Below are 25,198 nucleotides of genomic sequence, written 5' to 3' on the forward strand. Positions count from 1 at the left end.
CTATGTGAGCAGGGATCTTTGTTTTTCATCAACGTTATTTCAAGTACATAGAACAGTACCTGGCAAACAGTAGGGGCCAAAAAAAATTCTGTGGTATGAATACATAAATCCAACCCAAGAGTGTGCTATTTTCAGTAAAAATTTGTCCTCCCTGGATAGTGGAAGGAAGAGAAGGTCACAAAATGGATACTTAATTAGTCCTAGGAACCAAAGCAAGTAAATATAAGCCAACACTCTCACTTTGCTCAACAAGCATCACTGATTTGCTAACAGCTCTGGATAAAGACAGAGCAATCAGTTAAGCCAACAACTCATTAGATTCAAAGAGATGTGTCCCCAAAAGCACATCTACTAGCCATCTGATCACTAATTGACAGTATTTTTAAGCATCGTGTTGTTTCCTATTCAGTCCCAACCTTGAAAATACTACACACAGAAGGGAACACACTTCTCCACCTCTCCTTCTTTAGCACCACTGGCTATTTCTTGCAGAGGGAAACAGCTACAAGCTGGGGGAAAAGACTGGTGCATGTGGTGAAGTACCAGCGGTATAGAATAACACGTGTTTGTGTACAGAGATCTAATGGGCGCATCAGGGACTAACAACCCACCATTTATAACCTGTAGCACATACATTACCTTATTTGATTCTCAAAAGAATATGGTGAGGATCTACTATGCTGCCACATTGAGTTCCCTCACACCCTTTGCTTCGAGAGTATCCCATACACACTGCTCTGAAATCACTGATCATACTATACTATGTCTCTTTACCTGCATTTGTTTTCCCCATTAGACTGCAAACTCCCCAAGGTCTCGGATTCTGCAAACACTAGCACAGGGCCTGGCTTAAGGCAGATATTTACCTAATGTTCATAGAAATAATTAATTTCTGATGAAGAAACAGGCTGTCCATGGAGTTCTGAAATTCAATTAAGGCTTGGAACCAGGACTGGACTCTAGGTCTCTCAACCACGAAGCCTATTTATATCAATTTTGCTTTTAAAGAATAGGTGCGCCAGACATGGTGGCTCACGCCTGTAATCCCAGCACTTTGGGAGGCCAAGGTGGGTGGATCACAAGGTCAGGAGATCGCTACCATTCTGGCCAACATGGTGAAACCCCATCTCTACTAAAAATACAAAAAAATTAGCTGGGTGTGGTGGTGTGCGCCTGTAGTCCGAGCTACTCGGGAGGCTGAGGCAGCAGAATTGCTTGAACCTGGGAGGCGGAGGTTGCAGTGATCCGAGATTGCGCCACTGCACTCCAGCCTGGCAACAGAATGAGACTCCGTCTCAAAAAAAAAAAAAAAAAAAAAAAAGAAGAAAAAGGAAACAGAAAAAAGAAAAAAGAATAGGTGCTTGGAGCTAAAGAGAGCAAATCAGGAAACCGAGTGACTGAGAACAAGTCCACAACAAAGAAGCAGAGAAGAGAGACCCATCTCATGTACAGCTAAGTCTCTCAGTCAGTCTGAGGCAGTATCACCTCTATACTATAAAATCCCAGTTACATTTGTTCTTTCACATTTATAATCCTTTCACAGGTGGCCAGTACACCTTAAACACCTACTTGCAGAAAGAATTGAAATTGGTACCTCTAACTATCAATTTCAATGGCTGTTACTAAAGTGCCCACTCTGCTTTCTTTGAAAGTATCCCTTTTTGCTCTTATTTAATCAATTCTTTCGCACAATCATAGCTAGAGCAAATGTGTACTTCATCCCAGCACTTCCAGAATTACACAGACTCCAAGGCAGAAATCAGAACAGACTGAAATGGAAAGGCAGCATCAGCACTAGGCTGGTATCTGGCATCGGGAAGTAGCAGTGAGATAAAGTAAAAAACACAGATCATGACTGGGCACAATGGCTCACGCCTGTAATCCCAACACTTTGGTAGGCTGAGGGTGCAGGAGCACTTGGAGGCCAGGAGTTCAAGACCAACCTGGGTAGCACAGTGAGACCCCTATCTTTAAAAAAAAAAAAAAAAAATTAGCCCAGTGTGATGGTGCATACCTGTAGTCCTAGCTACTCAGGAGGGTGAGGTGGGTGGATCGCTTGAACCCAGGAGGCCAGGGCTGCAGCGAGCCATAGATCGTACCACTGCACTCCAGCCTGGGTGACCAAGCAAGACTATATGTCAAAAAAACCCCAAAACCCAAAAACACAGATCTTTCAGGGAGCCAGACCAGGTTCTAAATCCTGTCCATGTGACACAAATAAATCACTTTATCTCTTTGGGTTTCAGTTTTCCGAGCTATAAAATGAGCATAATATATATTTTGTGGAGTGATTGTGAGAATTAGATAACTCACTACACAAAGTAAACTATTTCAATCTTTATACAATAGCTACAACCCTGATAGGATGGGGGAGGGGGCAGGAAAATAGCACAGCCTCCAATGGGAGGGAAAGAAGTCCCCCATCTTTCTTAGTTTCCATCAGAACCTCCAAAGAAAAAGCCCCTGGAGGAGAACTCACTGGGGACAGTAACTGCAGACTTCTCAAGGTCAACAGACGGTAGGTAACAGAACATGACAATAATTTGCACCTATACACACAACCAATTACAACAGCCTTCCAAATATTTGGTTGTTACAACAATGCAAATGACGTGCCTAAGGTCACAAAGCCAATGACTGAGGGAGCTGGGATTCAAGGCTACATCTTTCCAGTCCACGGCTACTATACAGTCCAATGCACCAGGTGAAGTCCAGTACCTCAGTCTGAATCTATCTTCCTGCCTCTGGAAAAGACAGCAGGGAGGCACACCAGGTGGGAGAGTGCTCAGGAGCACAGTCTGCAGAGATCTGCCTAAAGGAGCCCTGTGTGGAAGGAGGTCTCTCACCTGTTGTTTCGGTTGATGGCTGCCACCATGAGTGCTGTCCAGCCAAGTCTGTGCTTTGCATTGACATCTGCACCTTCTGACAACAGCCTAAAACAAGACAGAGGAATATTTTCAGTGTATGGCTTATCATGGATGTAAAAGTAGAAACAACCATAGAAGAAATGACACAGTCAACAAACAGAGGCTGAATGAGTCGGGAAACAGAGGCCTTTGAGGACTACATTCCCAATGTCAGCTCCTCTGGCCATTCTGTCCCATCAAGGCTTCCCCTATCTCTCTCCTTCCCTTAAATCAGTCTGTCCCCCTTGTTATCTTCCAAACCCTTTGAGAAAAGAATGGTCCCTCCCTATCTTAATACTCTGACACTCTCACTCCCTTGGTCCAGAATGCTCTCTCCCTGCCCCTTTGCCTATTTGAATTCTCCTCTCATGCTATTTAATATAATCCTTGTGGCTTGTGGACTCCTGAGAAGGAAGCCTTCCTTAACTCATCCAGTCCACAGCTCTTCCTTCCTTAATTTCCCAATGCTAGGAACAGAATGCCTAATGACATGTCTTATCTAGGTAGTTCCAGTTCACAAAATGATCATATTCCTCAAGTTTATCTGTATTGTGGTTGTTTGGAAATTGAAAATCCTTCAACCCAAGGAAAGATGGAAACAACAGATTAGGTTCCTAGGAGACCCTACCAGAATCTATATGCCAGTGCCTAGCACATTATAGAAGCTCAATAATTGTTAAATAAATTAACAAACACAGAATTTAAAGTATCCCACTAAAAGTATGAATTTTTGCTCCCAGGACAGGAGGACCAACAATGTAGGGGTGGGTAAATAGAATGAACTCTTACTGAGCACCTTCTACAAGCAGGAACTACCCCAGGTACTTTACATTCATGATTCCATGTACTCTTGACACCACCTAAGGAGCTAAGAGTAATCGCCTCTTTTCAGGGATAAGGTAACAGGCTCACTGAGGTGAAATGACTTGCTTAAGGTCACACAGCTAGTTAAGGGGCAGTGCAGTGACTGGTTGGCAGTGACTCTACAGCCAGGCTCCTTCTCACCTCACCACCCTTCCTCCAGACAGAACCTGGCTCTAGATAACATGAAAGACAAACACTACACTGATGTCAGTGAATCAGTATGACATGCACTTGGTCCCCTGCTGGATTCTGGATGAGGGTGAGGAGAAGACATGGCTCGAGACATCATATCAAAGAACACAGTGCCAAGAAAGGGAGGAGGGGTTTGGGAAGCTAGGAGGCTGTTTTTCAGTGGGTTCTAGCCAAAGGGCAGAGAGTCCAAAGGCTTGGGTTTGAGTCCTAGCACCATTCTTGTGCCACGATCTATAGTAAATGTCCCTACAGACCGAGCCAAATAAAATCTCTGTGTTGCTGATGTTAGCAGGTAACTAAGGCTTGAGAGGATGATGAGAAACATCATGTACTAAGGCTTCTCTCAAATACTTTCAAAGGCACTGTCAAAGCCCAAGGGGGAGACAGACCACAGAACTGCACATCTCATGAGTGCTATGAATGGGACTATGGGTTGCAGGTGCACTACAAGGAAACTTAACCCAGTCTCAGCGGCCAAAAAGGCCTCTCTGAGGAGGTGCTGATAAAGGGGAACTGGCCAAACAAAAGCGGGTGAGGGAGAGGAAGGAGTGTTCCAGGTAGAGGCAGTCCTCTTCACCTGGAGCAGGCACGGGGTATATGAGACCCCCTAAGATGTTTGGTATGACTGGGGTACAACATGTGAGGGAAGAGTATTAAGAGAGGTTAGGAAACATTCCTTTCTTACCTCTAGTTTGGAGGACTTACTCTGGTGAAGGTCCCTTACTATATACAATGTTATACTTCTTTTATGCAGAAAAAATTTTCTATGGCCAAGAATGTTAAAGAAGCTAAGAACCCTGTCTAATTTACAAAACCTCTTCTCCTTGTTTAGCAGGCCACGTGATATGGTAGAGAGCACATGGTTCTGATCCTAACTATGATCTTGATGGGATGGCCTCGCTTCTCTGACCCTCAGTCCAAAAGGCTTCTAGCCTTTGATCAGAGGCTTCTGAGGGCACAAACTTGAATTGTGTCTTGAAGAAGGGGAAGAGTTTAGAGAAGTGGGAGGAAATGCACGTCAATCAAGGCAAGAAACAGAATATGACTGCGAAGCAGGAAAGGAACATTCAGAGATCATTAGGCAGCTCCATCTGGGTGACAGTTCACAGCGGAGAAACAGACAGCTGCTGAGGCATGCAGAGCCAACACAAGACCTCAAATGTCAGACTAGGAGGCTAAGGCAGTGGGCATAAACCTTTCTGAGATATGGGCTCTTTTGTGACTACGATTGAATTTCTTCCAGAAAAGTGCATAGGAGCATACACTCTCAAAAACATTTTTTTTACATATAATGATCAGGTGTTCGCAGCCCCCATGAAATCAGTAATGGACCCTAGGATAAAAGCTCAGTCTAAAGGTTTGACAGATTCCTGGCATGCATGCTACTGTCCTGTGCTCCCATGTCTAAGAGGGATATCACACATCTCTCCCAGCAGCTCTTGCTGTGGAGTCTTTGAAAGAGCCTCAGAATCCTCTTCAAGGCCAGGCACAGTGGCTCATACCTGTAATCCAAGCACTTTAGGAGGCCGAGGCAGGTGGATCATGAGGTCAGGAGATCGAGACCATCCTGGCTAACACGGTGAAACCCCGTCTCTACTAAAAATACAAAAAATTAACCGGGCGTGGTGGCAGGCACCTGTAGTTCCAGCTACTCAGGAGGCTGAGGCAGGAGAATGGTGTGAACCTGGGAGGCGGAGCTTGCAGTGAGCTGAGATCACGCCACTGCACTCCAGCCTGGGCGACAGAGTGTGATTCTGTCTCAAAAAAAAAAAAAAAAAAAAAAAAAAGAATCCTCTTCAAAATAGGTTCCAATCAGCCACCATCAATCCATTGAAGTTAGCAACAGAGAGAAAACCTAGTTGCCATTCCTAAGCTTCCCACCAAAGGCAGTGAGGTTGTCATTCAAGGTTTTGGGACAAAAGAAATTATAAAATTAACCTAATCACCAAGCAGGCTGAATTTGAAGGGCGGAGGGTACAAAATGGGGATAAGAAGACCAGTTTGGAAGTTTAATACAGACCTTGGGAGAGGAGCTTGGGCAGGAAAATGAGAAAGGAGGGTGTAGCTAGGATAAACTCAGAGTGACCAAAATCCCTCATGCCTCCAAGGGAACAATTACCCATGTTCCCCTGCCTGGACCCTGAAAATTGTGGAAGCAGCATTGCTCTAGAGGTAGGGCTGAAGAAAGAAGATTGAAATGCCTCCTCCTACTGCCCCTGAAGGGCTGAGTGCAGTCTAATAAAAAGAAATGGATGAATAAAGGGCGTTGGAGTAAGTCAGACCCTGATTTGAATTCTGATCCAGCTAGATAACTCTAAGCAAATCAACGCTAATTTTCAGTCTTCTGACCTCTGGGGTAATAATTTCTAAGTTGCAAGATCCCAGCCTTGGCACATAGCAGGTATTCAATACAGACCCTACTATCCTATCTCACTTCCATCATTTTGATGGAACAAAGTGTTGCACTCTCAAGCTGGTAGTGGCAGGTTGGCCAATACCCAGGGATTCTAAGATGTGATCACACAGGATGACCTGGATAATTCAGCAAGGCTGGCTCTAGGCACTTTGTTCATTCATTCAGCAAACATGTGCACACACCCACTCTGTGCCCAGCCTCTTGCTGGCTACTGGGGAGGAGACAGAGAGAGACGTTCTTGCTTTCCAAGACCTGAGCCAGGCAAGATCTATCTCTTCTTTTCCTTCCCTCCTTCCTTCTTTTATAAATACATATACATGGGTGTGTGTAGGTACGTGTGTGTGTATGTGTATAAAATTCTGCTTACAACTTTTTTCACAGAAAATTCTGTTTTAAGTTTACTCATATTGCTAAGTATGCAATAACTCCATTGTTTTTAATTGTTGCATAACTCCCCATGGTGTGTGTCCACATTTTCTTTCTCTGCTCTCCCAGGCATACCCGCCCGGGGAGCCTCTATCTCCCAGCCACCAAAAATAATGCTCACAGAACATCCTCTCCTATGTCCTCTTTTGGACCTATGTGAGCATTTCCCTGTGGCATGTACTTGGAGTGAGATCACTGGGTCCTAGAGTATGTGCATAGTTGATTTGACTAAATAGTGCCAAGGTCCTCTTCTGAATAGCTGCCCCACTGACCCTTCCACAAGCAGGACAGAGGTGTGCCTGTGTATCCCTCTTCCTGTCAACACTTGGCCATAGCCAGCTTTCTAATCACTGCCAGTCTAATGGGTGGGTGTAAAGGGCTATTATATTATTGTTTTATTTTGCATGTCTCTGATCACTAACAATTTTGAGCTATTTGTTATATGCATGTTTGCATTTTGGGATTTTCTCTTCTGTATACTGCAGGGTTTTCTATTTTAAGAGAAAGAACTCCTGGAAGAGGCACTTCTCTAAACCTGCTATCATTTCAATGAAAGAACATACAGGAGAGTCAGGAGACCTGGGTTCTAGCTCTAGCTCTGCCACCTACTATTCTTTTTTTTTTTTTTTCGAGATGGAGTCTCACTCTGTCGCCCAGGCTGGAGTGCAGTAGCATGATCTCCGCTCACTGCAAGCTCTGCCTCCAGAGTTCATGCCATTCTCCTGCCTCAGCCTCCCAAGTAGCTGGGACTATAGGCGCCCGCCACCACGCCCGGCTAATTTTTTGTATTTTTTAGTAGAGACGGGGTTTCACCGTGTTAGCCAGGATGGTCTTGATCTCCTGACCTCATGATCCACCTGCCTCGGCCTCCCAAAGTGCTGGGATTACAGGCATGAGCCACTGCACTCGGCCTCTGCCACCTACTATTCTAACGTCCTAAAGGAAGGCACATCATCTGGCTAAGCTTTGTCTCTTTATAGGTCCAATGAGGATCACAATCCTCCCAGTGTCACAGGAGTTTTAGGAGGCAGCACTGAAATATGAAGGAAAGGGCTCTACAAACCTGAGGGGCCATTCAGAGGAGGAAATCTTGGTGTTCTTCAGGGAGACTCCAGCTTTCAGCCCTGCCCAGCTTCTTGACTGAGCATCCTTCTTTGCAGTCTCTTGGGGCTGAGGTGTAATGGAAAAAAAGCAACGACCCTGGAGTCCAAAGGCTGGAGTTCAGATTCTAGCTCTGTCACTTACTAGCTATGAAATGCAAGATATTAATCCCTCTTGTGCAAGGTGGTCATAAGGATTAAAACAGAACTTCGTAAGGAGTGGTGGCACCTGGTAGATCAAGAAAGGACCGGGCTGGGTGCGGTGGCTCATGCCTGTAATGCCAGCACTTTGGGAGGCCAAGGTGAGTGGATCATGAGGTCAGGAGATCAAGACCATCCTGGCTAACATGGTGAAACCCTGTCTCTACTAAAAATACAAAAAATTAGCCGGGCGTGGTGGCACACACCTGTAATCCCAGCTACTCGGGAGGCTGAGACAGGAGAATCACTTGAACCCAGGAGGCGGAGGTTGCAGTGAGCCAAGATTGCGCCACTGCACTCCAGCCCGGGTGACAGGGCAAGTCTCTGTCGCAAAAAAAAAAAAAAAAAAAAAGAAAAGACCACAAGAGAACCCAACCACAAGTAACTCTGAAAGAGCTGGGTAGGCCCCTCCCCTGCCTCCCCTCGGTGCAGAGCAGCCCAGAAAGTTGGGATTTTACAAACCAGGTCTCCTGCATTTCACTGTGTTGCTTTGCAAGTGAATGCACAGTGGGCAGTCATTTCAAAGTCCTGGGCCAGCTAGGGGGCGGGCTGCCCACTGAGAGAGACTGAAAGGGCCTTTGAGGCCTGAGAAAGCCACCCTTGCTCTCCTCTGTGATTTTCACCAATGGGCAAAATGTGGCAAGTGAATTAATCTCTTTTAAAAAGAGCAATGCTTGTGACAGAGTACGGTGTCTCTGAAAAGGTTAGGATTCCATCATCCCTGAGATGATGAGTAGAATGCTTAATTCAGGCTGCCACTCAGGGCAGAACAGCCTGTGTCCAGGGGCCAGGGAGGCAGCGTGGGCATAGTGGGCCTTTCTGGGCTCACTCCAGACTTGTGGAAGGCCCTTCCCTAATGAACTAGGTCTCCTGCTTGGCAGGGCAGCAGTAGGTGGCCTCTATCTGGGGATTGCCCAGGGTAGTAGACACAGAGTAGACCACATTAGAAGTCCAGAGTTGAAGCCAGGCGTGGTGGCTCACACCTGTAATCCCAGCACTTTGAGAGGCCGAGGCGAACAGATCACCTAAGGTCAGGAGTTCGAGACCAGCCCAGCCAACAAGGCGAAACCCCATCTCTACTAAAAATACAAAAATTAGCCGGGCGTGGTGTCGGGCACCTGTAATCCCAGCTACTCGGGTGGCTGACGTATGAGAATCACTTGAACTCGGGAGGCAGAGGTTGCAGAGAGCTGAGATTATGCTACTGCACTCCAGCCTGGGCAACAGAGAGAGGCTCCATGTCAAAAAAAAAAAAAAAAAAAAAAGTCCAGAGTTGAATCCAAGCTCTTGCACAACTCTCAGGCAGTAGAGTGGGTCAGAAAAATCAGCAGCAAAGATCTCGTTTCAAATCCAGGTTCTGGGGGCCAGGTGCAGTGGCTCACACCTGTAATCCCAGCACTTTGGAAGACGGAGGCGGGCAGATTACCTGGGGTTGGGAGTTCGAGATCAGCCTGGCTAACATGGTGAAACCCCGTCTCTACTAAATATACAAAATTAGCTGGGTGTGGTGGCGCACGCCTGTAATCCCAGCTACTCCAGAGGCTGAGGCAGGAGAATCGCTTGAACCCGGATGGCGGAGGTTGCAGTGAGCCAGGATCATGCCACTGCACTCCAACCTGGGCGGCAGTGAGACTCCGTATCAAAAAAAAAAAAAATCCAGGTTCTGGCGGGTGGATCACCTGAGGTCAGGAGTTTGAGACCAGCCTGGCCAACATGGTAAAACCCCATCTCTATTAAAAATATAAAAAATTAGCCTGGCATGGTGGCCAGTACCTGTAATCCAAGCTACTCAGGAGGCTGAAGCAGGAGAATCACTTGAGCCCAGGAGGCAGAGGTTGCAGTAAGCCAAGATCGCGCCACTGTACCCCAGCCTGGGCAACAAGAGCAGAACTCCATCTCAAAAAAAACCAAACAAACAAATCCAGGCTCTGTTACTTACTAAGTGAGGAGTGGTAGATGAATGAATGACTTAGCCTCTCTGAATTTCAACTGCTTCCTTCATTTACATGATAGCGCCTGCTCTCTAAGCCTGTTTCTGCATCTGTTAAAAAAAAATGGAGAGCACCTCACCAACCCTACTATATATGTCACATAGGGGTGCTATGAAGAGACAGTGAGATAAAATATGTAAAAATACTTGGGATGCAATATAGCACTGTACAAAATAGCATAAGAAGAGCTTATACTATTTTTATCACTTTCCAATTCGTGTTCACTCGATTTTAAAGAAGTGACAGAGTAACTAGGATGATACAGGAAAAGGCATACACAGAACTTGGAACATAGTAAGTGCTCAAAATTACTGGAGGATAGATAAACGAATGTCTAAAATTCCCAGGCAAGGGCAGCGGCAGGAAAGGGAAGGTTCCCTAGCCCAAGAGCTGAAGATTACCACAGAAGGACAAATCAGTTGGGAAAAACATAGCCTGCTCCCATCCATCAGCGATCCTGGAGAGTCCACCAGGCTAAAGACCAAAGAGGTAACAGCTATTACCACTGATTGGGGAAGGGGCAATGAAGCAGTCAAGCTTTCTCTTTCTGCTCTGAGTGCCTCTGTATTGTTTGAAGTTGTGCTGTTTTTATAACAATGACCATACTATTACTCTTTTTTAAAATAAAACTTTCTTAGGAAAAAAAAAATCCTATACTTTAAGAAGCCTTCCCTAAGATGACCTTGTTGCCACCACAATCCCCTGTGCTAACCTGTATCAATGTAGTTATCATACTGTCCACAGGTCTAACTTCCCCAGTAGGCAAGCATGTCCTTCTAGAAACAAGGACTTGCCTTCATCTCTCTGCTCCAGGTGCTTGCCATGGCAGTTGGCACACCACGAAGCTCAGGGTCTGAATAAATGAATGTCTACAGCACTTACCCACATTAACTTCTCACCAATACTTCTGTCTGGTGCTGGAAGTTACCTGTTTTATAACTGTATGCTTGTCTTTTTCGAAGAACTTAGGCTTCTATGTATATGTAGGAGGGTGTGGGTGCAGCTTCTCAGTCTCAGGGCTGAGGACATTTGCGGATACAGGCCTAGGGGCTACAGGTCACAAATTCCAGTCATGGCTCTATCACTTACTAGCTATGTGAGCACAATAAATGTCTTTGTGGTCCTTACTTTTATCTGCAGTAAAAGAAGGAAATGAATGAAATTATTTCTGAAGTCTCTACCAGCTCTATAACGTTATAATTCCAAATATGTGCAGCATCAAAATGAAAATTGAGTAGATTCCTAGGAGATGCTGCACTCATAAAGACTTCCAACGAAAAGACAACTCCCCAGGCTCTGTTTGTAGGAGGGAGGGAAAGAGTCCCAGAAAGGGACACAGGGGCAGCTTTGAGTTATTCTGGCTAACTAGCTCTTCCACTCAGGGGAGGGAGGTACCACTTGATTTTTCTTCCTCTTTCTTTAGGACCAATCAATACAAAGCGGCCACTGAACTTCAATGATGCATTGTTCCAACTGATTTCCGGATCCTTCACATGAACCAGCCCTCAGCTGCAGCTGGGGAGGGGCTGAAGGGTAGGGAGCCCTATCCCACCTGCATCAGAGGCCTGGAAGCACTGAGCCATGCAGACCCAATCATGATTGCTATCTGGGCAACAGGGCCCTGGCTGGAGCCTCACAGAAGGCCCTGTTTACAGTAATAACAGCACCAGGCCCTGCTGTCTGAGCAGAGGCAAGATGCCTGGGGCCAGAATCCCCAGGCAGCCTCCATCTGTGCTAACGTTATCTAGCCTGCCAGCCAGGGCTGGGAGGGGCAGGGCAAGGGAGCAAAGGCTGCTCATAGACCCCCCAGCCTGGGACAGCAGACTTCAGGCAGGGTCTTGGTGCTTCAACTCCATAGACAAGGCCTCTCCAGCAACTTCTGCATTTGCTACTTGAACTGAGCACCCTTCTCCAAGGCCTAGCTGGGGACCCTTCCGTGAGGAAGCTCTCCAGATGCTCTCACTCCCAGTGAGATGGCCCACTGAGCATTCTGTCATGCCTGGGGAACTCCAAGGGAGTGAGGGCAGTGAGGGAGGGGAGAGGCTGGCAGGTATGCAGTACCTACCACAAATGCAAGTGTACTGTGGAATGTGTCTGCATGTTTCATAACTGGCTATTTTCTATCACAGAAAACTTTAAAATTTCTGAACTTAAAGAATGATCTGCAGAGATTAATCAGTCCAAATCTTCCTTTTACATACACAGCTAGGGAGGCTCAGAAAGCATCCCCTTTGGAAAAGACTGATCTATATATGAGCCTGCCTCTGTCTGTCTCTTCCAGGCTGTGTGACTGTGGGCAGATCACACTACCCTCTCTGAACCTCAGTCATCTTACCCTACCTGCCTGCCAGCCCTACCTAACATGGGTGCTGAGATGACCAAAGGAAATAGTGTTTGTGAGGGCACTTACATTTTCCAAATCTTAGTTGCTATTATTACAATTGTTCTGTTTGTTGAGGCACACAGTGGAAGAGCTGAATCACAACCTCAGTGAATACTTGCTGGATCAACTGAATAAAGTGCAACACTGGGTGATTATTATTTGTCCCATCTCTCTTACAGAAACTTGGCCCACATTAAAGTGCTTAGATTCTTTTTTAACTTTCTATTTTGAAATAACTTCAAACTTATAGAACAGTTACAAAAATCACACACACACACACCCCCCTTCAAACAGCCTTCATGCCAGGTGTGGTGGCTCAGGCCTGTAATCCCAGCACTTTGGGAGGCCAAGGCAGGCAAATCACCTGAGGTTGGGAGTTCGAGACCAGCCTGACCAACATGGAGAAACCCCGTCTCTACTAAAAAATACAAAATTAGCCGGGCGTGGTGGCACATGCCTGTAATCCCAGTTACTTGGGAGGCTGAGGCAGGAGAATCACTTGAACCCCAGAAGTGGAGGCTGCAGTGAGCCGAGATCGTGCCATTGCACTCCAGCCTGGGCAACAAAAGCGAAACTCCGTCTCAAAAAAAAAAAAAAAAAACAAATAAATAAATAGCCTTCACTCATATCCTGTTTACATTTTGTTTCATTTGCTTTTCTATTCCTTTTCTATTTTTTTTTTTTTTGCTAGACCATGTGAGAATTAATTTCAGCTACTATGCCCCTTTACCCCCAAATACTTCATTGAGCATATACCAGATACATTGGTACATGCATCTGGTACCTAGTACCAGAGCATCTCTTACAGAACCACTAACTAATGATGATAAAATTCAGAACATTTAACATTGATATACTATTTTTATCTAATATACAGCCCACATTCAAATTTCTTCAATTATCCCAATATTCATTATAGCAATCTCCCCCTGTGATCCAGATGCAAGCCAGGATCAATATCAGGACCAAACACTGCATATGTTTCAATTTCATCTAGGATAGTTCTTCAACCTTTCTTTGATTTTCATGATATTGACATATTCTGCAGAGTAAGGCTAGTTTGTTTGTAGAATACCCTTCAATGTGGATAACAATTTTTGAGGTACTACTTATTATGCATCCATTCATTCCATAAACTCTTCCTGAGGACTGGTTATTACAGGACTCTGAGCAGGGCACTCAGGGTACTGTGATGAATTCTGCGGTATCCTTGCCTTCAAAGCATTCACTGGACAGCTACACACAGGGCAAACAGCTAAAATACAAGCAAGGACCCTAGAGGAAGGTGCCATGAGAGTACAGGTCAGAGCAAGAGAGCCACGGGGATGACTTCCTAGAGGCAGAGTGTGCCAGAAAGGATGGGCCAGAAGCACAGATTCCCAGAGTGACCTTCTGGGACCCTCTGTGGCAAACATCTTTGCTTCCCCAGGCAGTGTGTGCCAAGGCTGAGACTGCATAAAACACGAAAGTCCAACAATACAAGGCCATAAACAGGAGGGAGTGGCCCAAAGCACCTTCATCTGGGTACCCCTGCCCAGAGCTATTAATATATGCATTTCCCAGAGAGTCAGCAGCTGCCGTGGTGAGAAGGAAAGGCCTGTGCAGGACCTGAGGTGTGGGAAAGGGTCATAGGCGCCACCTACTGGCCCCACAGCAGGCCTCCTGGCTGGCTGCCAGGAAACCTGTCACACTACAGCAGTGAGACACAATAGTGGTTCAAACTTCTCAAACAGTGAAACAGTGTTGGTACTTGAGCCACCTTTTGTGAAGTTCAGGAATCCCACAACATTTCCAGTAAAGAAGAGACAGTGAAAAGCCAACCATAAAACCTGGCCTCCTCGGGCAAAGGTGTGGCCTTCACTCACTCAACAAAACTGAAGTAACATCTCCAAGCCAGCCTCTGTGCTGGGCATTGACAGACACCGAAATCAATCAGACATGAATCTTGTCTACAAGGAGCTCTTATTCTGAGCTGGAGGAGGGAAAATGAAACAAGCATACAAATAAGTGCACTAAGTATCACAGGTGCTCAGAGATGTTTACACAGGCTCAGGGAGCACAACTCACCGCCTTGCAAAGCTCTTGAATGATGGAGTTCAAAAGAGCTCACATTTCTTGAGCTGCCTACTACGCAACAGATACTTGACATTTATTATCTCATTTGATCCTCTGAAAGAAGCCCAAGTCTTACAGAGGGTAAATGACTGATTAAGATTACAAGGCCAGGATCCCTTCCTTACACCTTATACAAAAATCAATTCAAGATGGATTAAAGACTTAAATGTTAGACCTAAAACCATAAAAACCCTAGAAGAAAACCTAGGCATTACCATTCAGGACATAGGCATGGGCAAGGACTTCATGTCTAAAACACCAAAAGCAATGGCAACAAAAGCCAAAATTGACAAATGGGATCTAATTAAACTCAAGAGCTTCTGCACAGCAAAAGAAACTACCATCAGAGTGAACAGGCAACCTACAAAATGGGAGAAGATTTTCGCAACCTACTCATCTGACAAAGGGCTAATATCCAGAATCTACAATGAACTCCAACAAATTTACAAGAAAAAAACAAACAACCCCATCAAAAAGTGGGCGAAGGACATGAACAGACACTTCTCAAAAGAAGACATTTATGCAGCCAAAAAACACATGAAAAAATGCTCACCATCACTGGCCATCAGAGAAATGCAAATCAAAACCACAATGAGATACCATCTCACACCAGTTAGAATGGCAATCATTAAAAAGTCAGGAAACAACAGGTGCTGGAGAGGATGTAGAGAAATAGGAACACTTTTACACTGTTGGTGGGACTGTAAACTAGTTCAACCCTTGTGGAAGTCAGTGTGGCGATTCCTCAGGGATCTAGAACTAGAAATTCCATTCGACCCAGCCATCCCATTACTGGGTATATACCCAAAGGACTATAAATCATGCTGCTATAAAGACACATGCACACGTATGTTTATTGCGGCATTATTCACAATAGCAAAGACTTGGAACCAACCCAAATGTCCAACAATGATAGACTGGATTAAGAAAATGTGGCACATATACACCATGGAATACTATGCAGCCATAAAAAATGATGAGTTCACGTCCTTTGTAGGGACATGGATGAAATTGGAAATCATCATTCTCAGTAAACTATCGCAAGAACAAAAAACCAAACACCGCATATTCTCACTCATAGGTGGGAATTGAACAATGAGAACACATGGACACAGGAAGGGGAACATCACACTCTGGGGACTGTTGTGGGGTGGGGGGAGGGGGGAGGGATAGCATTGGGAGATATACCTAATGCTAGATGACGAGTTGGTGGGTGCAGCGCACCAGCATGGCACATGTATACATATGTAACTTACCTGCACATTGCGCACATGTACCATAAAACCTAAAGTATAATAATAATAATAATAATAATAAAAGAAAGAAAAAAAAAAAAAAAGATTACAAGGCCAGGCTGGGAACGGTGGTTCACGCCTGTAATCCCAGCACTTTGGGAGGCCGAGGCGGGCAGATCACAAGGTCAGAGGTTGAAGACCAGCCTGACCAACATGGTGAAACCCCATCTCTACTAAAAATACAAAAATTAGCCAGGCATGGTGGCAGGCACCTGTAATCCCAGCTACTCAGGAGGCTGAGGCAGGAGAATCACTTGAACCCGGGAGGCGTAGGTTGCAGTAAGCCGAGATCGCGCCACTGCACTCCAGCCTGGCAACAGAGTGAGACTCCGTCTCAAAAAAGAGAAAAAAAAAGATTACAAGGCCAATAAGTAGCAGCTGGGGATGGAGCCCAAGCTCTATGGAGCCACACTGCCTTCCAGGGCTCATATGCCCAATTCTTCTCTTCTTTCCCAGATTTAGCATGCGTCAGCACACCATAGTTGTCTGATGGGACCAATCAGCTGACAGAAAATAAGGAAAAGCCTCAAGTGGAAAGGAGTTTACTTGAGGGGTGAAGATAGTTTCTGTTTAGTCCTGAAGCTTCCTAGAACCTTCTCTCTTGGAAGTTCTAGTTCCTTCTAGTCTCATGCTGAGAACGTTCCAAGCCTATCCTTTCTTCTTTCTGGTAGTCTCCATACCACCACCACTACTTTCACACAGTACATATTCACATTTCAAATATTACAAATTCACAAGCAAATACAAAGCCTTAAAGTGTCCTTACCTTTAGGTTAAAACAAGCTCTGCAAACAAATCCAATCAAAGGGTTACAGGACATAAGAAGTCATGGATCTCAGAAGGCTGGGCCGATTACAAGCTTAACAGAACCTAGGAGTGTAATGCAGCTGCCAAGAAAGCCAATGCAAGGTCAGGCCATATTAATAGAAGTATAAAATCTTTAACAAAGGGGATGGTTGCCCTGCTCCTCACAATAATGGTCATGCCACACTGGAATTCAGAGAGGGCACCGAAATTTTGTGGCTGTTTCATTTTAAAATGACTAGGATGAAGAGGAGACTTGAAACCACAGTTTAGGGAACCAAGGCTCATATAGCTTGGAGCTCTGTCTCCTAAGAGTTAAAAATCTGGAACAGGAAAAGGAAGCCATGTAGTCCTAGAAGACAGAGCTGGGACCAAGTGAGGGGAGTTGCAAAGGGAGCTAACACATAATGACAGCCCATCATGTGCCAAGTGCTATGCCAGGTGCTTTCACACTATTACTTCAGAGCTCATCAGAAGATAAAACTGTTTTCTACTACTAATTACAAATTGTCTTTACTTACATTACTCCAACTGCCCAGAAAGTCTTTCGGCAAAGCTCCTTGTATACAAATACTACCTATCTCTAGACCCAAACTAAAGGCCACCTTGTCTGTGAAGCCCTAACTTTTCACCTGTACTAATTACAATTCTCTTACCAGACCGCAAGTTCCTTGAAAGACAGAAGTCGTCATGATACATTTTTCTCCTCCTCAATGCCTAATAAGAAATTGCTCATAACAGGCCTTAAGAATGAATAAATGCCAAAGAATGGCTGGGCGCGGTGGCTCACACCTGTAATCTCAGCACTTTGGGAGGCTGAGGCAGGCAGATCACCTGAGATCAGGAGTTCGAGACCAGCCTGGCCAACATAGTGAAACCCCGTCTCCATCAAAAATACAAAAAGTAGCCAGGCATGGTGGCACGTGCCTGTAATCCCACCTACTTGGGAGGCTGAGGCAGAAGAATCACTTGAACCCGGGAAGCAGAGGTTGGATTGAGCCAAGATTGTGCCACTGCATTCCAGCCTGGATGACAGAGCAAGACTCCGTCTCAAAAAAAAAAAAGAAAAAAGAATGAATAAATGCCAAAGAAGATACAGAAATGGCCAATAAGCACATAAAAAGATGCTCACATCATTAGCCATTAGGGAAATGCAAATCAAAACCACAATGAGATACCACTCCACACACACTAGGTTTGCTGTAAGTGATGACAACACTGATGACAACAATTGTTGGTGAGGATGTGGAAAAGGTAGAACACTTACACATTGCTTTTGGGAATGTAAAATGGTGAAGCCACCCTGGAAAATGGTTGGGCAGTTCCTCAAAATGTTAAATGTACAGTTACTCTATGGCCCAGCAATTCTACTCCTAGGTATACACTGAAGAGACATGAAAACATACATTCACATAGAAATCTGTACACGAATGTTCATAGCAGCATTATTCATAACTAAGAAGTGGAAACACAAATGTCCATCAACTGACAAATGACATCCTGTATGGATGTACATCCAATAAAATGTAGTACATCCATACAGGGAATATTATTCAGCCACGAAAAGGAATAAAGTACTGACATATGCTACAACACAGATGAACCTTGAAAACATTAAGCTCAGTGAAAGAAGCCAGACACAAAAGGCCACATACTGTATAATTCCATTTATATGAAATGTTCAGAACAGGCAAATCCAGAAATAGAAAGCAGATTAGTGGTTGCAACACCTAGGGGGAGAGGAGAATGGGGAGTAACTACTATTGGAACCAGAGTTTTCTGAGGGTCCGGGGTGGGGTGGGAGAGTGATAAAACATTCTGGAATTAGTGGTGCTGGTTGCACAATCTTATAAATGTTCTAAAATCCATTAAATTGTATATTTTTAAAGGTTGAATTTTATGGTATGTGAAGTACACCTCAAAAGAAAAAAGAATGAATGTATATTCAATCAGAATCTGCCTATTCTTCAGGAGGCAGAGAATGCCTCATACCTAGAGGCACCCAAAGAGGGCTGGATGTTGACCATCAGAAAAGCTAAAGTGGGGACCTGAATACTGGAAAGGAAATGAGGCTGGAGACAAAAGTGCCTGAGATCCTCTCTGACCCATCTAGGGGTTGTGACTGAGCCCCTGATGTGCCCTGGGAAGGATCCTGCCCCTCCCCACCCCTGCTGGACTCTTGAGCCCCTGGGAATTCCAGGGGCCTCCCTCAATTGTTTGTGCTTTACATCCCGCCCCAGTACACTGTCCATCTGCAAAGGCTGGTCAAACACACAGGCTTCACAGGAGGCCTGGGTGCTATCCCTTCAAACAAAAGGGCATTGAGATGGAAGCCTCAGCCCAGCCTCAAAGAGGATTCTTATGCAGCCTTCCTGAGCCTTCCATCCACATGAATGGAAGATCCTGGAGACCAGTCAGCCTGCCCAGCTGCTGCCTAGGGCTGTGCTCTCCTGCTGGTTAGCCTTTGGAGAATAAACAAGGTTTCTATCAACCAATCAATCAACGGGCCAGACTCCATCTGTACAGTGTGTCTTCTGAGTGCCAGCCAGCCTCGTGTGACTTACTATGGTGAAGGCAGAAGAAGGAGGTGCCATACACCTTGCTGTGACAGGGCTCACAGCCTAGGTCAGGAGAAATACATAAGAAGCAACTGGAGAGAAAAGCAAAGAGATGAATCAGTAAACATGACACAGCAATGGTGTGAGGCAGGTCAATTATCATCCCTACTTTGCAGATGAAGAATCTAAGGTTAAAGAGGTTAGACAACTTTTCCAAGGTCACAAAACTAACCAATGGTCACAGCTGGGATTCAAGCCTTGTTTTGTCAGACTCCAAAGTCCTCACCACTGCTTCCTGCTAATGACAAGAAATCCACTTGAAGGCCAGGTGCAGTGGCTTATGCCTGTAATCTCAGCACTTTGGGAGGCTGAGGTGGGCGGATCACCTGAGGACAGGAGTTCAAGACCAGCCTGGCCAACATGGCGAAACCCCGTCTCTACTAAAAATACAAAAATTAGCCGGCTGTGGTCGCACACGCCTGTAATCCTAGCTACTCTGGAGGCTGAGCCAGGAGAATCGCTTGAACCCAGGAGTCAGAGGTTGCAGTGAGCTGAGATCGTACCACTACACGCCACACTGGGTGACAGAGTGAGACTCCATCTCCAAAAAAAAAAAAAAGAAAAGAAAAGAAATCCACTTGTATCTGCATCCATTGACAGAATCACAAGGAGAGGATGATTGATTGCCTTAGAAGGACTTTGGGCCTAGGGCTCTTGCTCAGAAGGGAGGAACACAAAGGAGGCAGGACATAGTAGAGCCTCAAAGTTCAGAAAGTGAAATTTTCTGAGGTCTTTTCAAAAAGGCAGAGACAGAACAGGAACTACAAGGCAAGCAGCTTAAGTGAATATTAGAAGCCCAGTAACATACTGGCTTGATTGTTTTCAATATCCTTGGATTTATCTCTGTTCCTCAGTTTCCAGGAAAATTCCTTGGGAGAAAAATTCCAATTGGTTCTGGCGGTGCTGACATGAATTGCGTTCTGATTTTGATTAAGCTGGGATTTTAGAGGAGAGACAGCACTTGGGCCACAGAAATGACGGTAGGGAGGCAGAGCCTGACAATTGCCCCTGCTGTTAGGCCCTGAGTGATTACAGCTTTGTGGCCTACACTGCCTCAAGGGGCAGGACCATGCCCAAGATGATGCCTGGCACATACAAGCAGGAAGGCACTCATATTAGTTCCTCATGTTCCTCAGCCATCAGAATGGCTGCTGATCATATCGATCCCCTCTCAACCCATCTCAGCTGCCATTGCCGTAAAAATAAAGACAAAGCTTCTTCATGTGGCCTATGATGCCCTGTAGGGTCTGCTTGTTCTAGGAAGGTCCTGGCACCTTCCTCTAGTTGGAGTACCATTGGCCTTTTTCAGTTCTTCACACTGGCCTTGCTTCCTCCTCCCGCAGGATTCTTGTAAATAAAAGTTCCTTGTGCTAGAGAGCTCTTCCCAACCTTTTCCACCTAGATAAACTCTTCCTTATCCTTCACTTCCAAGCTCAAGCTTCCTCTGACCAGGGGAAATCTGGCTGTCACAGGCTCTCCTGATTCTCTGTGTCCTTCCTTTGCGGCATTTGTACTAGTTGTCATTTCGCATTTGTAGGATTCATGTCTGACAAGTCTTTGAGCTCCATGAGGCAAGTCCTGTACATGTCTGAGTACTGATCTACCAGGCACAGTGCCACACATAGTAGGCACTATTTGTTTAATGAATAAATGATTGAACGACTTCATTTTTGTTTGTCTTCTGTCTACAGGTTTATTATGACTGTAATAGCTACACAGTTTGCTTAATTTTTATCATTTACAAAACACTCTTAGCCAGGCGTGGTGGCTCACACCTGTAATCCCAGCACTTTGGGAGGCCAAGGCAGGAGGACTCCTTGAGCCCAGGAGTTCAAGACCAGCCTGTGCAACATGACGAGATCTTGTCTCAAATAAACAAACAAAAACACAAAACACCATGGCTGGGCATGGTGGCTCACGCCTGTAATCCCAGCACTTTAGGAGGCTGAGGTGGGCGGATCAAGAGGTCAGGAGTTCGAGACCAGCCAACATGGTGAAACTCCGTCTCTACTAAAAATACAAAAATTAGCTGGGCGCAGTAGCGGTTGCCTGTAATCTCAGCTACTCGGGAGGCTGAGGCAGAAGAATGGCTTGAATCCAGGAGGCAGAGGTTGCAGTGAGCCGAGATTGTGCCACTGCACTCCAGCCTGGGCAACAGAGCAAGACTCCGTCTCAGGGAAAAAAAAAAAAAAACTTTCAATAATATTCAGTGAGTATTTGGTAACTATTTACATGCACAGTGATGAACAACACAGCAATGGTCTGCTGCCCTCCAAAACTCACAGTGTTGTGAGGGAGAGAAGGAAACAGATAACCCATCCCAACAGAAGGTGGTAAGTGCTCTCACTTATATAGGACTTATATAGTACAGGGTGCTATGGGAATCCACAGATACTGGTGTTGTAGGAGTTATTAAGAAATTATTTCAGGCAGATAAGAGAGGAAAAGAGGTCCTTGGGAAGTTTTCGTTTTTTAAAGCATCTCCAGAAAAGTTTCTGGTAAAGCCCCGTTCTTAGAGCCAGTTGGCAACCTTTGATATGCAAATGAAGGCCATTAAAAAAACTGGGTCCACCCGGCAGAGGGCGGAGCGCAGTGGCTCACGCCTGTAATCCCAGCACTTTGGGAGGCCAAGGCGGGCGGATCACCAGAGGTCGGGAGTTCGGGACCAGCCTGGCCAACATGGACAAACCCCGTCTGTATTAAAAATACAAAATTAGCCAGGCGTGGTGGCGCATGCCTGTAATCCCAGCTATTCAGGACATGGTGCCCTGCATTTGCATATTAAAATGCTAGGGTGGGAGGACCAGCTTTTTTGTGGGGTACATGAATGACATGCCTAGTCAAACCAATTCCTTGAGTCCTATGCAAATCAGATACCGCCTCCTCCAGCCTCTGTATATACCTGGCTGGTATCCATGGCAGGTGGGGTTCCCTCTCTTGGCTTTGGGGCCCTCTCCCTCTGTCTCTGTACAGGGGAGCTTCTTCCTTCTCCCTTCCTTCTTGCCCCTCCTTCCCTATTAAACTCTCTGCTCCTTAAAACCAATCCACGTGTTTCCGTGTCATCTTATCTAATTCGATATGAGACAGGAGCCCTGGTGTCCCTCCACTCATCAGAGCCATATCACTGGGGGATCAGGGAAGGCTTTCTGGAAAATGTGACAGTGATGACCGAAGGATGAGGAATTTTCCAGACAAGGAATCACCTGCCTGGAATGCTCACAAGATCCTGGGAGAGTGATCAGACAAGTATCATCAAAGATTATTTTACAGTGGAGGCCCCCAAGGAAACTGAGAGACTAGCCCAAGGCCACACAGGGCTCGCTGTGCTCCTTTTCAGTGACATGACCTCTCCCTCCAGGCCCACTGCGTTAGGCCCTGACTGTTCTCTGCTCATGGCCAACTGCCTGCCTCTGCAGGGCTTCTGGGCAGTTGACCAGCTGCTCCCACAACTCACCTCCCCATGAAGTTATAGAGAAGCTGCTAATCCAATCTTTCCCAATTGCCTTCCATCACCAGGGAACAAGCAATCAGAGCCTCAGCAAGCCACATACCCCAGAAAAGAAGCCAGGCCCTAGGCCACTCTGTAGAACTGCTTGAGAGGTACAAGGTCTACTTGAGCAAGCCTAGGGTTTCAGTGTATGATGTGGACCCTTCCAGAAGGACTCAGCTTTCTCTGAACACTAGGAAACTGGCCAGGCGCGGTGGCTCACACCTGTAATCCCAGCACTTTGGGAGGCCAAGGCAGGCGGATCACGAGGCCAGGAGACCGAGACCATCTTGGCTAACATGGTGAAACCCCACCTCTACTAAAAATACAAAAAATTGGCTGGGTGTGGTGGCGGGCGCCTGTAGTCCAGCAACTTGGGAGGCTGAGGCAGGAGAATGGCATGAACCCGAGAGGCGGAGCTTGCAGTGAGCTGAGATTGTGCCACTGCACTCCAGCCTGGGTGACAGAGCAAGACTCTGTCTCAAAAAAAAAAAAAAACTAGGGAACTGTATTTAAAAGTTCTCAGTGGGGACTCCATGAACAAGACTTGGAAGCTAAGACTTACGGAAGGTCAGTGACTTATTAATGGTCATATAGCTTGTTAGTAACTATGACAAAAGTAAAACGAGGTCTTTTAATTCTAAAACTCTTGTATTCTTTCTGTAACATTATGCTGCCTTTCCAACATTCTGGAAAGGCATTCAAAAAACCTGTGTACACCCTAGCATTCAAAAAACTGTGTGACGATCTTCAGAAGCTCTCACTAGAAGTAGCAAATTATAGGAGTGATGCCCTTGAGGCCTTGACCTTTGGTCTAGGATAAAGCTTTTGTTTCAATCCACTGCAAGCCACAAGGATATTTACATACTTCCTGATTAAGAGAGCTGGATGTTTTGGTTGCTCTGATGCCATCATTAATATCTTCCCATCCAGCCAAAATGATACAACAATCAATAAACAGACAGCCTCTCTGAGGCCCCGAGACAGCCAAATGTATTTACCAGCCAGGGTTTTGTTAATTAGATAAAATCCCTGGATCAATGTGCAGGACATTTACCTATGCTGTAGCTAAGTACATTCTGGACACCTCAATCCTGGCACATGGACAGCAAGTGCCTCAAGCCCCAAGCTGGGGCATCCAGGGACAAGAACCAAACCAAGCCATCAATGCAAAGCTAGAATAAATATGTTTACCCCTCAACAAAGCCCAACCCTTTCTTTTTTCCTGAACTGTAAACGAAATCAGATTTTTTTCCCCAAAGCCATCTAGTAAACCAGTTTGGGCTAGTATGAAGTTCTTTATTTTCTAAAGCCATAAAACCAGAAATCAAAACAGGACACCAAAAGAATCTCCTAAATGATAATTTAAGAGGCAATATGGCATGTATAGTGGGAAGTCAGAAAGACCCAGAGGTTCTACTGCCTAACTGACATTTCCATTGGCATGTTAAATTCAGCATGTTTAAAACTGAATTCATAATCTTTTCCCCCAAACCCAGTGTTTCTCAGGGATCCACATCTTGGTGAATGGCAAGAGCATCTACACAGATGATCAAGCCAGAAAACTGAAATTCATTAAGACCCTTTACTCCCTAATCAACCATATCCAATTATATTCATTCATTTATTGAACACTTACTATGTGGCAGGCACTGTACCAGGCATTGTCCTAACCATCACCAAGTCCTATCTAGCTTACTTCCTCCACCTCTGCTGCTGCCATCTTAGTCCACGTCACATCTTCTCTCATCTGGACTACTCCAGCTGCTTTTCAACCAGTCTTCCAGCATCCACCATAGATCTCTACCAATCTGTTCTCTACCAAACAACCAGAATGATCTTTTAAAACTGCAGATCTATATCATGTCACAATGTGTACCTGTTAGTCTCTCTTTCTCACACATACACATACCGGCTGAAAATTCCTCAATGGTTGCCCATGCTCTTAGGACAAAAATAAAAACTGTTAATATGGCCTACAGACCCAGTGTGGTATGGTCCCTGCTTAACTCTCCAACCTCATTTGACACCATTCTCCCCCTTGCTTTCTAGGGTCCAGCCTTATTGGCCTTCTCTCAATTCCTCAATTTCTCCACATCTTTGACTCAGGACCTTCCACCTGCTGTTCCCTCTAACTGAACTGTCTTCCGCCTTTCTCTTCATCCTTAAGAGTTCACTTCAATCTTATTTACCAGAGGCTTTGATCTAGGACTTTGATCTCTAGAACTGAGAGCAATACATTTATGCTGTTTATAAACCACTCAATCTGTGGTATTCTGTTATAGCAGCCCAAACAGACAAACACAGTGGCCTTCGGTGACTAGCTTTTTTCACTTAGCATATTTTCAGGGTTCATCTATGTTGTAGCACTTATCAGTACTTCCTTTGAATTGATGAATA

General features: G+C 45.4%; 1 protein-coding gene across 5 annotated transcripts in view; it reads right to left on the reverse strand.

Annotated features, from left to right (window-relative positions):
* The window catches only part of CLPB (ClpB family mitochondrial disaggregase), a 147,030-nt gene that overhangs the window by 110,269 nt on the left and 11,563 nt on the right, over positions 1-25,198 (reverse strand). For 2 of the 5 annotated variants that reach the window (NM_001133667.1, XM_054523843.2), the window contains 1 exon segment: positions 2,847-2,933. The exons of 2 other annotated variants lie outside the window; for them this stretch is intronic. In NM_001133667.1, coding sequence (NP_001127139.1) covers positions 2,847-2,933 — 87 coding nt within the window. 5 annotated transcript variants of the gene reach the window in all.

Source organism: Pongo abelii, chromosome 9, assembly GCF_028885655.2.
Source record: "Pongo abelii isolate AG06213 chromosome 9, NHGRI_mPonAbe1-v2.0_pri, whole genome shotgun sequence".
NCBI lineage: Eukaryota > Metazoa > Chordata > Mammalia > Primates > Hominidae > Pongo > Pongo abelii.